We start from the raw sequence: 17,517 nt of genomic DNA, 5'->3' as shown, positions 1-17,517 counted from the left end.
AAGTTTTAAGACTTTTTAAAAATAGAAGTATTTTTTCTGCATGAAACTTTTTCTATTTGTCCTAATAGGTGCACCCTATGTATAAAATGAAAATGGAAAATGCTTCATTTTACACCTTTGCAGCCCCCCCCGGTCTATTTGTTACATAGATACTGTTCGGGTCAATTTGACCCGGCAGTCAAGTTGAAGGGTAAAAAGGTTAAAAAAAATGTCCAATTTTATTTGTTTCTTTGCACCTATGAGACATATTTCACCACACACACACACACACACACACACACACACACACCACACATGCATGCACACACCACACACACACCTAAACACGCACACAAACATACTCTTTCACTATTCTCTTTACTTCACTAGAAAGCTGCCAGAAAGCAGGTGTTCATACAACTTTTGACAGGAACCTTTTCTGTTCCCCTGGACAAACTCCACCCACACTGAGTGGACACTCAGTATAAGTGGAGAGGGGAACATAAATACTCTCTGCAAGGGAGTCCTAAACACATTACACACTGAAGGTACATGTGATATCGTCACTGTCAGAGATCAGGAAATGAGCCGCAGGGAAATAAAAAGATAACAACCCTGGAAGCTCTGTAACTTCTTGTTGATCATTCCAGGGTTGACTAGGATGGCAGTAACTCACATCAAGTCAGTATTGCACTCAGGCCTAGTGCAATACAGAAAATCATTGTTGAAATGACAAATCTAAAAGGAAGGAGAGTTTTGGGAAAGAACTGGAAGGAGCTGGACCAAATGCATATACATGCATATTTGGAGGGGTGTGGAGGTCCTCATTCTGACCAGAGTTTATAAGTCAAAGGATGAGTCAACAGCCAGTCTAAGGGATGCAGAGAATGAGCCTACTCATTTAGGCAATATATGCCTTCCACACAGCTAAATATGGCATAAGAATCTGGGCAGCATGTGATGAAACCCCCGTTTTGTTTTGAACATGCAGGTTTAAACTGGAAAACCAGCTGGAGGATCATCTTCAGGACTCATTTGTCTTGATTTTAATCAGCGGGTCAATTTGACCCAGAGCAGAAAAGTGTCTCAAGTTCAATTATAAACATCACCCCTTCAAAGAAAAAATCTAAATGTAACATAAAATTTTTTACAAAAAAATCACTTTCAAGGATAGTTGGTGTCATTTTGTGTTTAGGTTTTTTCAGTGGGCATAAAAAAATTGAAAATCACATTTTTTATGTCCAAATGAGTAAATTGTTGTCATTGATCCTTTATTTGTGAGAAATAAAAAAACATAATTGCACAAATATTGATTGAAATGGTTAGTATTGGAGTTAATAATCAGATACAGAAACGTTTTGGAGGAATATTTTGGTTTCTGACACTATAGCATGACTAAACACTCCCCGGGTCAATTTGACCCACGAACATTATTGCTGTACCTCAGAAACGAACATAATAGAGTTTTAACTTTAAAAAAACATCGAACAAGGGAGCAGAGGGTCAGGTATTCTAGCCTAACTGTAGCCTTCTATTGACTTTGTTAACCTTAACATGTGCTGCGCAGTTCGGTGTGTTTTGGTTTCGTTAGCACTAAAACAGGTCAACCCACACACCAAGTCATCAGTAGAGCAGGTGTTTAAAAAAGCTAATCAACCATCGCTGTGCTCAGGCGAAAACTTATTAATAATGACAATATAGACATCAAGCCTAATGGCATAATGTAACAGACCCAATGTTATGTTTTTGTTTGGGAAATGTTTGTTTTTTGGTGTTGATTCCCCTGATCGGTAATCTCTGCTCCTTCTGCTCGTTGAGCTGTTGTCTGTCGGTTGCCATGACAACGGGTCTGTGTAAAGCCGGCACAGAGTGAGAAAAGGCAGAATAGGAGTGGTGTTTGGTTCTTCACCTGTTTATCAGCTTTATTGTACCTTTATTGTGGCACACTGTCTGCAGCCGCTGCAATTCCTAAAAGTTAAACAAGCGACAAAAACTGAACTAATCATCAAACTACGTCTCCTACAGCATATTTAAAATAAAACGATTGACATACTGGCATATGCTGCCACCCCTGAAAAAATCCCTGCCCCCCTCTTACCACCCCATCAATATTTTTCTAGATCCGCCCCTGGCTCCAGGAGTTTTTTATCAGCACCTGGAGCCCTTGTCTCCCTTTGCTGCTCCATCCTGCTGAGGAGACACACTCAGAAAGATAAGTACTCAAACAATTAGCAAACTCAAACCAATCTAAATCAGAAACAAACTGACATTTTCCCCACAATCTCTCTCTGTACTGGAAGGATGGCCTAAAATGTCACAATGTAACTGAAATAACTGAAACAAAAAGAATTTGGTCTGTAAATAAATATCAATAATAAGTAATAAATAAATTTATTAGGGATGTAATCCTGGTCTCCATCACACCCTCTCATTTTCATGTCTCCTCTCTGCTGCTCCTAAACTTACAAAATATGAAATGGTTTCGGAGATGAACAGCTAAGGTACAGCTCCTCAGCATAAAAATGGTTCATTTTAGAGCCAAACAGGAAGAACAAAATCCACTGAGAGGTCACTACGGAAAAACATTTCACCGTGTGCAGAATAATGGGGTGTTCCACTGCAGCTCATAACGTAATCATAAACTGTTACCCTTATAGTGAAGAAATAATGGAGAAAAAAATATTTATTGAAAAGTAAAAAAAAAAAAAAAAATCAACCTTAAGTTAGTCCTCCTCTGTTCTCCTTTCTGGCTATAATTATTATGATTTTAATAGCTTCACATCATGAAGCTCCACCTGGCTCTCCTATCTCTTCTCTGGCCTACTATTTTCATAATAAAATTGCTTAGTTTATTTCAAAATTAAAACTGGTTCATACATATTTCAATAAACTAATTGCAGGTCTCACCTGAGCTTCTCAGTCTCTTCAGTCTCTTCACCTTTTGTCAACAGCATCACTGCTCTAACACTGCCATTTCCCTGATGATACATTACACATAATATATATGTTGATAAATAGTCAAGTATGAACAGGTGTTATGTAGCCATTGCTCACACTGACATTACACTTTAAACAACAACTAAAAAGGCTCATATTACTGCTGTTTTAGTCTCATTGTGTTGAAATAAAAAATTGTGGCTGGAGTAGCTAAATTTTAGACAAAGTTAGCAGTAAAGAAAATTGTAGTATTCCAGAATTAAAACAACCAAAAAGATTTGGTTTCTATATGTCAAAGTAAACTGACAAAATGTTAAGCGATATTCATGAGAACATTCCTGACAGACCGTTTTACCTCACTCAAAAGGCATTTCTGACTCCCACTGCTGCCTCCTACCTCTCAAACACTCTGAGCCATTCAGAAAGGGGAGGTGGGAGCGCCTCCCCCTTCTGAAATAAAAGCACGCGAGTTGAAGATTTCAAAATCAAATATTTGGGTATAGGTATTGTCAGCATTGTCTTCCTGTAACATACAGTAATTACTCAGTAATATTTTCATTTCCTGTCAACAGTTTTTAAAACAAAAACAAGGTGGACTGCCGGTTCTGGGTTTGATTCCCGGCCCCGGTCTCTCTGCATGAAGTTTGCATGTTCTCCCTGTGCATGCGTGGCTTTTCTCCGGGTACTCCAGTTTCCTCCCACAGTCCAAAAACATGACTGTCAGGTTAATTGGCCTCTAAAAATTGCCCCTAGGTGTGAGTGTGTGTGTGTCCTGTTTGTCTCTATGTTGCCCTACGACAGACTGGCGACCTGTCCATGGTGACCCCCGCCTCTCGCCCGACACGTTAGCTGGAGATAGGCACCAGTAACCCTCCCGACCCCACTGAGGGACAGGGGTGCAAGAAAATGGATGGATGGATAGATGGATGGATGGATGGGTGGATGGATGGATGGATAGTAAAAGTATGTCTGCCTTTAAACATAATACCCTAGTAATGTATTTTTAAGTTTGTGCCTCCAAATAAACTGGATTTAGTTTTTTTAGTTGTTGTGACACACTGAAGATGTGAAAAAAGAACTTTAGAAGCACTGTCTTAAAATGCCAAGTTGTTGACTTCTTCATCTTTTTAATGGACTTCTTTTCCATGTTTCTAACAGCAGCTGAAAAGAGGGGTAGTGACCCTTACAATTCGCACCTGTCTGCGCAATCCCAGCCTAACTCCATGTGCAACCCCAACTCTACCCAGTCGCTCCAGCTCATCCAACTCTTATACTCATGCGGGCACACCTGTCCCATTAGGCGTGGAAGGTGTTGAAGGCCACAAGGGTCCTGGTCTAGGTCCAAAAGACTGCATCGTGATGGAGGTTACTCTTAATAAAGGTTAGCACTCACCGTGGAAAGCTCAGTTCCCTATTAATATTGGTCAGGATTCTCTTGCAGGAGATTTTTAATCTCAATGGAATTTTCCTGGCAAAATAAAGTTGAAATATAATAGATGTTTTTATGGATGATTTTGCTGCTTTGCTTGCCCATCTCTCAGCCCTCTCAATAAACATTATTGCAATGAGTGATTTTAACAGTCATATGATGATGCTGATCTCACGGGTGCATTGTGCTATGAGCGGCAGCCGAGGGAGGGGACCCTGGCGGTCTGATCATTGGCTGCAGAAGCTGGCTCTTGGGACGTGGAACGTCACCTCTCTGGTGGGGAAGGAACCGGAGCTAGGGTGTGAGGCTGAGAGGTTCCGGCTAGAAATAGTCAGCCTCACCTCGACACATGGCTCTGGTTCTGGAACCAGTCTCCTTGAGAGGGGCTGGACGTACTTGCACTCTGGAGTTGCCCACGGTGAGAGGCGCCGGGCTGGAGTGGGCATACTTGTTGCCCCCCATTTGGGCGCCTGTACGTTGGGGTTCACCCCGGTGAACGAGAGGGTAGCCTCCCTCCGCCTATGGGTGGGGGGACGGGTTCTGACTGTTGTTTGTGCTTACGGGCCAAACGGCAGTTCAGATTACCCACCCTTCTTGGAGTCCTTAGAGGGAGTAGTGGAGATTGCCCCTCCTGGGGACTCCCTTGTTCTACTGGGGGACTTCAACGCTCACGTGGGCAATGACAGTGAGACCTGGAGAGGCGTGGTTGGGAGGAACAGCCCCCCCGGTCTGAACCCAAGTGGTGTTCTGTTGATGGACTTCTGTGCTCGTCACGGATTGTCCATCACGAACACCATGATCAGGCATAAGGGTGTCCATATGTGCACTTTGGCACCAGGACGCCCTAGGCCGCAGTTCAATGATTGACTTTGTCATCGGATTTGCGGCCGTATGTCTTGGACACTCGGGTGAAGAGAGGTGTGGAGCTGTCCACTGACCACTACCTGGTGACGAGTTGGCTCCGGTGGTGGGGGAGGAAGCCGGTCAGACCTGGCAGGCTCAAACGTGTAGTGAGGGTCTGCTGGGAACATCTGACGGAGTCCCCTGTGAGACAGAGCTTCAACTCTCATCTCCAGCAGAACTTCAAACACGTTCCGGGGGAGGTGAGGGAACGTGGTCCTCTCAGACATTGAGTCTGAGAGGACCATGTTCCCTACCTCCATTGCTGAGGCGGCCTATCGGAGCTGCGGCCGCAAGGTTGTTGGTGCCTGTCGTGGCGGCAACCCTCGAACCCTTCGGTGAGGGATGCTGTCAAGCTGAAGAAGGAGTCCTACCGGGCCTTTTTGGCTTGTGGGACTCCAGAAGCAGCTGATGGGTACCAGTGGGCGAAACGGCATGCGGCTCAGGTTGTCGCTGAGGCAAAAACTCGGGCGTGGGAGGAGTTTGGAGAGGCCATGGAGACAGACTTCTGTATGGCTTCGAGGCGATTCTGGTCCACCATCCGGCGTCTCAGGAGGGGGAAGCAGTGCAGCACCAACACTGTTTATAGTGGGGATGGTGCGCTGCTGACCTCAACTCGGGACGTTGTGGGCCGGTGGGCGGAATACTTCGAAGACGTCCTCAATCCCACCAACATGCCTTCTGTTGAGGAAGCTGAGCCTGGGGACTCTGGGTTGGGCTCTCCAATCTCTGGGAAAGAGGTCGCCGAGGTGGTCAAAAAGCTCCTTGGTGGTAGGGCCCCGGGGGTGGATGAGATCCGCCCGGAGTTCCTTAAGGCTCTCGATGTTGCAGGGTTGTGTTGGCTTACACGACTGCAATATCGCATGGACATCGGGGGCAGTTCCCCTGGATTGGCAGGCTGGGGTGGTGGTCCCCTGTTTAAAAAGGGGGACCAGAGGGTGTGCTCCAATTACAGGGGGGTCACACTCTTAAGCCTCCCTGGTAAGGTCTATTCAGGGGTCCTGGAGAGGAGGGTCCGTCGGATAGTCGAACCTCGGATTCAGGAAGAGCAGTGTGGTTTTCGTCCTGGTCGTGGAACACTGGACCAGCTCTACACCCTCAGCAGGGTCCTGGAGGATGCATGGGAGTTCGCCCAACCAGTCTACATGTGTTTTGTGGACTTGGAGAAGGCGTTCGACCGTGTCCCTCGGGAGGCCCTGTGGGGGGTTCTCCTGGAGTATGGGGTACTGGGCCCTTTGATACGGGCTGTCAGGTCCCTGTATGACCGGTGTCAGAGTCTGGTCCGCATTGCCGGCAGTAAGTCAAGCTCATTTCCGGTGAGAGTGGGACTCCGCCAAGGCTGCCCTTTGTCACCGATTCTGTTTGTTACTTTTATGGACAGAATTTCTAGGCGCAGCCGAGGTGTTGAGGGGATCCGTTTTGGTGGCCTTAGGATCGCATCTCTGCTTTTTGCGGATGATGTGGTCCTGTTGGCTTCATTGGAACGTGATCTGCAGCTCTCACTGGAGCGGTTCGCAGCCGAGTGTGAAGCAGCCGGGATGAGGCTCAGTGCCTCCAAATCCGAGGCCATGGTCTTGAGCCGGAAAAGGGTAGAGTGCCTTCTCCGGGTCTGGGGGGTCGTCCTGCCTCAAGTGGAGGAGTTTAAGTATCTGGGGATCTTGTTCACGAATGAGGGAAGAAGGGAGCGGGAGATCGACAGGCGAATTGGGGCAGCGTCTACTGTGATGCGGTCGCTCACTAATATCCTTAATTCTCATGCTCTTTTGAAAACTCGGTCAGTTTCTTTTTGTCTCACAGTCCTTTTTAGTTACAGGTAGTCTATGAACAAGGAATTTGTATTCTGAGCAGATGAAAACAAGGGTTGTGATCTGATTTCCCCAGAAGAGGTTTTGCTTTGAAGATGTATGAATTTTTGACATTTGTATAAAATAATTCAATGTCTTGTTTTCTTTGGTAAGCAGTTACTAAACTGTTGAAACATTGCCAGTATAGCAGAGGGTGAAACATTATTAAAATCACCAGATATTTCCACCAATGCATTCTGTGAGACAAACTGTATGTTAGCAACAATGGAATTGATAACATCACATGCACTGTAGGCAGCAGCTGAGGGTGGAATGTAAACAGCTGCCAAAATAACACTGGTGAACTCTCTTGGTAAATAATGTGGATGGAAATTTGCTGCCAAGAGTTAAGTGCCACTGCTAATACACCTTTCCTTTTCCTGCTGCTTTTTAAATCTCTGTCTGTTTGTATAGTTAGGAATAGTTGCACGAGCAGGCAAGGTGGGTGAAGTGTCTTGGCCTACACAACAATGGAGACGGACAAGGCAGCGGCTTGAACCAATGATCCTCTGATCAGTCAGATGTCCATCACCACCCCAATCATCCAGATCACTCCACATTGATCTTGTATACAATCAGATTATGCAGCTGGAGTTAAGAAATCAAAGAGGTGGATTAGAATTTATATCATTCACCCCAGGATTTTCCCTGAGGTGGTCTAAGCTATTTGTCCTCATGCAGGCTCTTTAAATACATTCAGTGTTTAAAAACGATTGAGAGCACACAACAGGGGAACTTGAAAAATGAATCAAAGAATAATGTATAACTACACAAAATAAATAAACATAATAAACTAGAATTACTGAGAAAAGACTGAATTAGAAAAACAGAAACAATACTGATCTGATAAAGAGAAACTAAGGTATACAAAATGAACAAACCCAAAAACAACTCAAACAGGACATAGCAACACAGCAATATGTATGTTATGCTATGTTATATCAATCCACACTAACCATGTGGGTTATTGGACACAAGGTCCAATAAGGTCTATATCATAGACCAATGAATAGATATAGACATAGATCACCGATCGGTGTGCCGATCGATCGGTTACCGATCATAATCGGGCCGATTTTTGTGAAAAAGTGCATGATCGGTGATCGGCGATCATTGGTTCTTGTTGCCGATTCCGATCACCTGCATTTCATTTCGCAGCCTGCTTGTGCAGCTGGTCTCCTCTTTCCTTCACACTGCGCAAACGCGCAGCAACAAATCCTAAGCCATGTGGAACTATAACGCACTGAGTGAATGGGGAAGTTTGCGTGTTGCGGCGGAAAATTGAAGCATCTCAAAATGCATCAACACAACGAAGCTAATACGACATAAAAACAATGCCATACTTGACGGAGTTTGGCTACATCGAGGCTCACTGCAGTAAAAAAAGACATACGAGGGTCAGATAGCAGGTAAAGCAGAGCACAGCTACAAACACTCACACGGATTAGCATGACGGTCAGAAAGCTAAACAAATAACCCGCACAATTATTTAAGTCTTCGAGCTGCGATGTAAGACGCTGGTTCTGTTCTCTGTTGAACGGCTGCTCCGCGCTACAGGTAGTAATATTTCACAGACGGAGCACCGCTTCTGCTCCACCTGGCAGTGACTCTCACACCGAACCTCTGTTTAAAGCTACAGTATCTAACTTAAAAAAAATACATTTTACATACGTATTAAAACTTTCAAGGGCTGCACAGTGGCACAGTTGGTAGAGCTGTTGCCTTGCAGCACGAAGGTTCTGGGTTCAATTCCTGGTCTTTCTGCATGGAGTATGCATGTTCTCCCTGTGCATGCGTGGGTTTTCTCCGGGTACTCCGGTTTCCTCCCACAGTCCAAAAACATGACTGTTAGGTTAATTGGCCTTTCCAAATTGCCCCTAGGTGTGAGTGTGTGTGCATGGTTGTGTGTCCTGTGTGTCTGTGTTGCCCTGCGACAGACTGGCGACCTGTCCAGGGTGTACCCCGCCTCTCGCCCAGAACGTTAGCTGGAGATGGGCACCAGCAACCCTCCCGACCCCACTGAGGGACAAGGGTGAAAGAAAATGGATGGATGGCTGGACAAATAATCTCTAAAAAAAAAAATCGATCATGCTCTGCATAATTACTCAGCTCAGTCAGAAATAGCCACTCAGAACTAGCAGTAATCAGCTAGCCGCCATGCTATCAGGAAGTTTTCATTCAGTAACTCAGGATTGTTTATTGTAATGGAACCAGCATTTGTCTTTGAATGTTAAGTTTTATACTTGAAATTTTTGACAATGTTGAGAGGTTTTATTTTGGCTCTTTGCATTATTTAGCCTCTTCAGAGCCTTCTCTGAAGAGCCGATAGCAGTACAATTTCTTCTTGGAAAAAGTTATTAAAAACAAGTTTTTGTCTAAATTAAGGTGAATTCATGGTTCCTTTTTCCACATAATGTAACCGGTAGTGTTTATGATAAAATTAATAATAATAATTATGTGATCGGTATCAGTGATTGGTATCAGTGATCAGCCCTCATGGATGATCGGTATCGGCAGGAAAAAACCTGATCGGCACATCTCTAATATATATATATATATATATATATATATATATATATATATATATATATATATATATGATTTACAATGGTTGCTTTTCAGATTGTACAAAATATAATATAGTATCTGTATTTTAAGAAATTAATGACTTTCTTGAATATTTGTACTATCATGTTCTTTATTTTAGAACATGGAGTTGGTCTAGGGATTGGAGTCTGTTATCTGATGCTGGAGAACTTTGTTCCTGGTATCTACATCCACAGCTTAGCTCTTGGCTCCATTGCCAAGATTGATGGAAGGCTCAGGTAAGCTGTTTTGTTTTGTACTTTAGGGCCAACCTGCTGCTATTTGCTATCCTCACACCTGTTCTCTGTGAGTGCAGTCGTGGAGATCAGATTCTGGAGGTGGACTCTATCAGTCTTCGTCATGCTGCACTTAGTGAGGCTTACGCTATTCTCAGTGAATGTGGACCTGGTCCAGTCAGTCTCATTATAAGCCGACATCCAGACTCCAAGGTCAGATAATCCCAAACTACTGACAGGCTCAGAATTTTGATTTAACATGCGTTTATTCTTCATGAGTACAGTGGCATTTGATAAAATAAATACATATTGTGGACACATCTCAACAGCAAAATGGTTCTGTATATTCTGCCAGGTTGTCTGTAACCTTACTGTCATACTGTTATGATACACACATGATTCAGGACTGTTTGTATGACAGCAAGTAAATGTGACTTATTTCAGTGATAAACAGTGATAAGTTGTCTTAACTTTGTATCCACACCTGACAGATCTCATAAAGTGAGATTTAATAAGGAGAAATACAGCATTGGTTTAGCATTGTTACTGAACCAACGATGATACAGAGTGATGTTCTGTGTCTGTGTCGGGTTGCAGGTATCAGAGCAAGAAATGGATAAAATTATTGCTCAGTCAACCAATAAGGACAATGTGTTCAGAAACAGACCCTCCTCTCATTGCCAAGGTATGATTTTCACCTACAGTTATGTTTTACTCTCTCATTTTACAGTTTTTTGAAATGTTATAATTTATTAAAGTACAACATTTATTTTAACTACTCTGACCCTAACCTGAAGGTCAGTCTTGTAAGAGCAGTCGGGCAGATATAAAGTCCAATGAGGAGGACAGCCCCTCTGCTCTCAGCTGGACCATGAAGAGGTTCCTTGAGCCTGTCAGCAGAGTAAGTGTTGATTCAGGATTTCAGTTCTCCTTGAGTCTCACATTTGAAACACTGCTTTTAGTTGAATCAATAACTAAAGATTGATTCAACTAAAGACAACTGTGAGCACATCACAGTTTATGATGTGCTCTGTAATCTTTCTTAAACGCCTGCGTGTTTTACTCACAATTAAATCCTCATGGCCTCTGAATGCACATGTGGTGTTAACCATAGTGTTTTGCATGGCAGCTACTTTTTGATGTATATCAGTGATCCTGCGGACCGGAGGAAGCGGGGAGGGGGACTACATTGCACAATTTTCAATTCTTTGCCTCGATTTTTCCCATATGACAATCTTAGAACGTTCTGAGTTCTAAGATTTTCTCTTGCAATAATCGTAACTGATCATCCTGTAGTGTGAGGTGTGTCACGGCTGATCTGGTTCAGTAGAACGTTGGGACCGATGTAAGATCGAGCATATCCAACATGTTGGGATGTTTCTTGACCCGATTATCACAGCGTGTGGGATTTTCTGACTGGGAGCGAAAACACAGCCTGTTGAATGTGACAGGTAGCTGACATCGTGCAATTTACAGCCTGGTTTAGTGCAGCAAATAGAGCAGCTGCTCCCGAAGTCTTTTATCCAATGCCTTTTCTTTTTATGTCTTTCATCGCTTAAAATTAGTCCAAAAACTATCACTATTGCTTCTAGATTAGCGGTTCTCAACGTGGGCGGTACCGCCCCCCAGGGGGCATTCAGAGGACGGCAGGGGGTGCTGGCGGACATTTTTACAAAAGGGGGGCGCTGGGATTCCTTTGGGGGGCGTTTGGTCGAAGGTAAATTTTACACCTTAAATCCACAACAATACCAGTTTAGACTTTGAGCAATTTGGTAAAACTGTCTTGTGTAACATTAAATCATGCTTGGCTGCAACTGTATCGATGGCAGCTCTTCTTCTATTCAGTGTTTGTAGCTTTATGGCGCAGCTCCGCTCCGCATCAGTTCAGCGTTACACCGGCTGATGACGCTGCTGTGATTCACTTTGTCTGGTATTTATGTAGGCTACATATGTTTTGGCAGTTCTGTGATCATGTCAAAGCAGCAATTTATATTAAAAAGTTTTTTATTTCCGTTTGAAAGCTGCCCGATACCATGGAAGGACAACAGAAAATCGCTCTTATAAACATGTAATTACTAAAATCACGACTTTTTATCCCTCTGAAAAATGAACCCATTTAAATAAAGAAATCCCTCCATGGGTGATACCTCGATAGAGAGCTTTCATTTTATAGCGTTAACACAGTGCTGTAAGTGGTCCGGTATGAAACAGGGGTGATAGAACAACACAGCACTTTTAAATTTCAATAATCAGAATGCAGAAATTGTTTCCGTTGTTTTAAAAGGTTTATGTCAGTCTGCATTTCCCCCATCAATGTTTCCCGACCGCCCTGCACCTTAGGGAGTTAAAAAAAAACTAACAAAAATACCCGCTGCGCATTGCGCAAAACTCTGAAACATGAGAAGCGGGCAAAACGGAGCGCTCCGTTCTTCGCTCCGTTTTGTCTACTTCATCTATAGATGTGAATTATGGCATAAAAACAGAGAATCCGATGCTGAACAGTGACAAATCAACACATGATGTGAAACACATGACGATTAGGAGGCGCAGCAGGTGATGAGTGAAAATTACTGATGGTCAATAAACGATAAAATAAATCTAGCAACAGGAAAGAAACTAAAGTGAACATAGCAATAAACCAAGAGAGGATAATACTAATCAAATGAAACTAAATGGAAATGAATGAAGAACAAAATGCAAGAATAAACTAAGAAACTAAAGTAAATACAGAGGAATAAACTGGTATGGCAAGACCTTTCGAGCAATAATTAATACAGAGGACTGTATGGCGAGAATAAACAGACGCTATTTCAGATAAAAGGCAAAATAATATTGTTCAAGTGCTATGGGCAGGGGCGCAACTACGCATTATTCAGGTGGATGCGAAAACATAAATCGCCCCCCCCCCCCACGAAGACATAACATACGCAAAACTCGCTACATTTACCCCGTTTTGTGCGCGAGGTGAAGGAGCTTAAGGCGCGCTGAAGTGTACGGGAAAACATAATTGGTGCGCCGATTCAAAACATCTACAATAATGATAGTAACATTAATGATAAAATAATTATCAGTGCAAAGTAGCCTACAAATTCTTTGGTGGGGGAAGGTGAGGGACCTGGATAAAGGCTAGGGGGGCGCTGGCCCAAAAAAGGTTGAGAAACACTGCTTTAAAATAAGATACAGATGCACCAAAATATGAACATTTTATTTTCATGAAACTTTTAACTCTCGATAATGACAAATTTATGGGAGCTCTGAGCTTGTTTCTCTGCAATGAGACGGTCCCATCTGGGACTGATGGAAGACAATGACACCCGAAGTGTTGCTTATGCACAGGGTGCACAGCAATTATTTGCTTCCAAGCAAGTAATTGCTTGGAAGCTGTGAATCTGAACCAACATTCCTTTTATGTTCCTCTTTGTTTAATGTTTCTAATGCTGATGTAGGGATCCCTGAGCTCTGAGACAGAACTATCCAAGTACTTCCCTCATGAGGTTCCTGACCACTCAGTCACATCTGGGTCTGTTCTGAAGAGCTCAAACAGTGGTCAAGGGCTACACCAGCTGAGCGGCAGAGCCTCAGCATGTGGCCCACTACAACCACAAGGTAAGAACATATCAGTTTGATTCAGTTCAGTTTTACATAGTTTTATATAACATCAATTCACTACAAATGTTGCAAGTTTACTTTTAAAAGGACTTAGGACTTAAATTTGAAGGGTGCAAAAAGGATTAGTTAAAATTCAGCCACACTGCAGTGATTGGTGAAAAAAAAAAGAAATACAGAAAACACTAAGCTGATTGGTGAAACATGGAAAACTTGTGATTGCTGGTGAAAATTGCAAGTTTGTGCAAATTTTGCAAATGATTAGTGAATTTGCATTAATCGCCACATTGTAACTTCCTGAAAGGACTGTAAAATGCCTTAAGAGTTTATTGTGTTGTTCTCAGCATGCAGCACCTCTGTGGCAGATGTTAACCGCAGCCCTGGATGCATAACATCACACGACAAGACTTCTGTCCCTTTCCATCAGCATACAGAGCCCCTTTGCCATGCCCTCGCTGCCTCCAGTACCACCTCAATGCGGAGCCCACTTCTCCACCAACGAAAGGTCATATACGCAGAGGATGAGTTCAGTGATGATGAGGCATCAGATAAAGCTGAAAACACTGAACCACTGACCCAGCAACAAAAACCCACACCTCCACACTTACCACAGATGCTATCTAACGCTATACCTAGTGGAGAAGAGATGGCTACAAGGCTGACGCCCAGACAGCTCTTTGAAAGGGAAGATTTCAGAGGTTTACACACTGTTATCTTAAAGAGAAAAGAAGAAAAGATGTTTGGGCTGGACCTGGAGATTATGTCATCCCCTCTGAGAGTTATGATTGCTGGTTTAAAGCCTGACCATGCTGCTGAATGGGTACGTGTGAATGAACATCAATTTATTTCAGTAATGTACCAAAAATCATTAGATTTTAGAGTGAAGCATTCTTATTTATCTTCTAGGACTGTGAAACTAAACTCTGCCCTGGTGATGAGATTGTGAAAATTGGAGGTAAACCAGTTAACTCTTCAAGCTACCAGGAAATCTGTGAACTAATGCACCATCTTCCAGTGATGCTGTCTGTGGAGGTGAGGCGAGCAACTTCAGGTAAGACCAACACAACGAATGGTGATCCTCAACAAGTGGGTTTAAAAAAGAGCTAAGTTATGGCCCATTTTTTTCAGCTCATTTAGCAGCTCAGAGGAGATGTCCCTACCTGGGCGTTATTTTGTCAAGCAGCCAACATGCTGCAATTAACTTGGGTTAATTTCTAAATTAGTGGTAAACAGTTATTTACCACTGATTGTTGAACAGAAAGAAAAGGGGGCTGCAGTTTGAAACCATTTTGTTTGTAACTTTTATACCTGAAATCAAATCCACACAGTAATGTACATTGATGTTCTGGCTCAGTGGCTTCTACACTCATTACTAAGATGCATTTCTTCCTGAAGAAGCTGGACCACAAGAGAAACATTCTGCTGAGTTTAAAAACCGCATTAAGGGGGCTTTTCAAGATGGCGACATAGCATGTGGTTGACTTTGTTGAGCTGCGCACCATATAGTTTATATCTGAGCAGAATACCACCCTTTTCAAAGCACTTTGAATTGCCTTGCTGCTGAAAAGGTGCTATATAAATAAAATTACCTTACCTTACCCTCTTACTAAGACTTCTCAACTAAATGTAGTAATACGAACACTGATAAATGTTCTTCCGACTCACTCCAGCACAATGCCGCCGAAAATCCTAAAGAAAACCAACAAGACCTGTGAAGTAGAGTCTCAACTGGCTGGCACAGGTAACATGGCTATTATGGAACTAGCTGCTGAGCTGCCAGAGGCTGGTGGGGTCATCACACTCGATCCTGCTCTTTGCTTAGTGGAACATTTCATCTTTTATCTCCCAGAAAGTGTACATTCTGACTGAAATGCCTAAGAGCCAGGCCACGAAGATAAAGGAGCTAGTCTGACGAACTACAGGTGCAGAGGACAGGATTGCAGCTCAGGAGCCTGTACCGGGACGGGTGGCAACCCTACTCTCTCTACTTTTAAGGCAATATTATGCGAGTAAAAACGGCAAATTTGTTATCTTCCCTGGATTCCAGGCTTTTCTTCTCTTGATGGTGCCATAACTGGAGCTAATGCCATTGACTTAATGATATTACATCATACATCTGAAAATGGATAGGGTACTTTGTTAAACAACATTACATCAGGATTATAATTCTTTTTTATTCTTTGCAATTTGAACAAAAATAGTAAAAGATTATCCTCCCAGTGGGACGTGCCCGGACCACCTCACCAGGGAGGCGTCCAGGAGGCATCCTGACCAGATGCTCAAGCCACCTCAACTGGCTCCTCTCGACGTGGAGGAGCAGCGACTCTACTCTGAGTCCCTCCCATATGACCGAGCTTCTCACCCTGTCTCTAAGGGAGAGCCCAGCCACCCTGCGGAGGAAACCCATTTTGGCCGCTTGTATCCGTGATCTCATTCTTTTGGTCATGACCCAAAGCTCAGGACCACAGATGAGGGTGGGAACGTAGATCAACCGGTAAATCGAGACCTTTGCTTTTTGACTCAGCTCTCTCTTCACCACGACGGACCGGTACAGACCGGTACATTGGGGCAGACGCTGCCCCAATCCGCCTGTCGATCTCCCGTTCCCTTCTTCCCTCAATCGTGAACAAGATCCCCAGATACTTAAACTCCTCCACTTGAGGCAGGACGACGCCCCTGACCCGGAGAAGGCACTCTACCCTTTTCCGGCTCAAGACCATGGCCTCGGATTTGGAGGCACTGAGCCTCATCCCGGCCGCTTCACACTCGGCTGCGAACCGTTCCAGCGAGCGCTGCAGATCACGATCTGATGAAGCCAACAGGACCACATCATCCGCAAAAAGCAGAGATGCGATCCTAAGGTCACCAAAACAGATCCCACAGGGAGGAGGCCTCGAGGAAGACCCAGGACACGCTGGAGGGACTATGGTCTCTCGGCTGCCCTGGGAACACCTTGGGATTCCCCCGGAGGAGCTGGAAGAAGTGGCTGGGTAGAGGGAAGTCTGAGCCACCTTAAGTCCCTGAACTTCACATTTTAACAGACAAAAAGCGCAACGCGACTTGGATGTAACGAGTAACGCGACACTTTTGTATAAATGTAGTGAAGTAGAAAGTACAGATACTTACTGTAAAATGTAGTGGAGTAAAAGTAGAAAGTATCCATTATTAAATCTACTTAAGTACAGATACAGTGGGGAAAATAAGTATTTAGTCAGTCACCAATTGTGCAAGTTCTCCCACTTAAAAAGATGAGAGAGGCCTGTAATTGACATCATAGGTAGACCTCAACTATGAGAGACAAAATGTGAAAAAAAAATTGAGAAAATCATTTTGTCTGAATTTTAAAGAATTTATTTGCAAATAATGGTGGAAAATAAGTATTTGGTCAATAACAAAAGTTCATCTCAATACTTTGTTGTATATCCTTTGTTGGCAATGACAGAGGTCAAACGTTTTCTGTAAGTCTTCACAAGGTTGGCACACACTGTTGCTGGTATGTTGGCCCATTCCTCCATGCAGATCTCCTCTAGAGCAGTGATGTTTTGGGGCTGTCGGCGGGCAACACGGACTTTCAACTCCCTCCAAAGGTTTTCGATGGGGTTGAGATCGGGAGACTGGCTAGGCCACTCCAGGACTTTGAAATGTTTCTTACGAAGCCACTCCTTTGTTGCCCTGGCAGTGTGCTTGGGATCATTGTCATGCTGAAAGACCCAGCCACGTTTCATCTTCATTGCCCTTGCTGATGGAAGGAGGTTTGCACCCAAAATCTCACAATACATGGCCCCATTCATTCTTTCATGTACACGGATCAGTCGTCCTGGTCCCTTTGAAGAGAAACAGCCCCAAAGCATGATGTTTCCACCCCCATGCTTCACAGTAGGCATGGTGTTCTTTGGATGCAACTCCGCATTCCCTTTCCTCCAAACACGACGAGTTGTGTTTTTACCAAATAGTTCTACTTTGGTTTCATCTGACCATATGACATTCTCCCAATACTCTT

The 17,517-nt window shown here is 43.7% G+C and overlaps 1 protein-coding gene across 22 annotated transcripts in view; it reads left to right on the top strand.

The window, feature by feature from the left end:
- Positions 1–17,517, top strand: part of pdzd2 (PDZ domain containing 2) — a 211,657-nt gene that overhangs the window by 116,760 nt on the left and 77,380 nt on the right. For 19 of the 22 annotated variants that reach the window (XR_014089132.1, XR_014089131.1, XR_014089133.1 and 16 more), the window contains 8 exons: positions 4,075–4,297; positions 9,797–9,914; positions 9,992–10,124; positions 10,509–10,596; positions 10,709–10,812; positions 13,358–13,517; positions 13,862–14,337; positions 14,424–14,568. Coding sequence is in view for 19 of the 22 variants with exons in the window: in XM_081611182.1 (XP_081467308.1) it covers positions 4,075–4,297; positions 9,797–9,914; positions 9,992–10,124; positions 10,509–10,596; positions 10,709–10,812; positions 13,358–13,517; positions 13,862–14,337; positions 14,424–14,568 (1,447 nt within the window). In the remaining 3 variants the exon portion in view is untranslated. Of the gene's footprint in view, positions 1–123; positions 3,880–4,074; positions 4,298–9,796; positions 9,915–9,991; positions 10,125–10,508; positions 10,597–10,708; positions 10,813–13,357; positions 13,518–13,861; positions 14,338–14,423; positions 14,569–17,517 lie in introns of those variants that run through there. The other 3 variants (XM_081611196.1, XM_081611181.1, XM_081611197.1) reach the window with 3 other exon arrangements.

The sequence above is a fragment of the Poecilia reticulata genome, chromosome 9, assembly GCF_904066995.2.
Source record: "Poecilia reticulata chromosome 9, P_reticulata-male-v2, whole genome shotgun sequence".
Classification (NCBI taxonomy): domain Eukaryota; kingdom Metazoa; phylum Chordata; class Actinopteri; order Cyprinodontiformes; family Poeciliidae; genus Poecilia; species Poecilia reticulata.
Note: the sequence above shows the minus strand (reverse complement) of the source record. Positions and strands in the feature narration are given on the sequence as shown.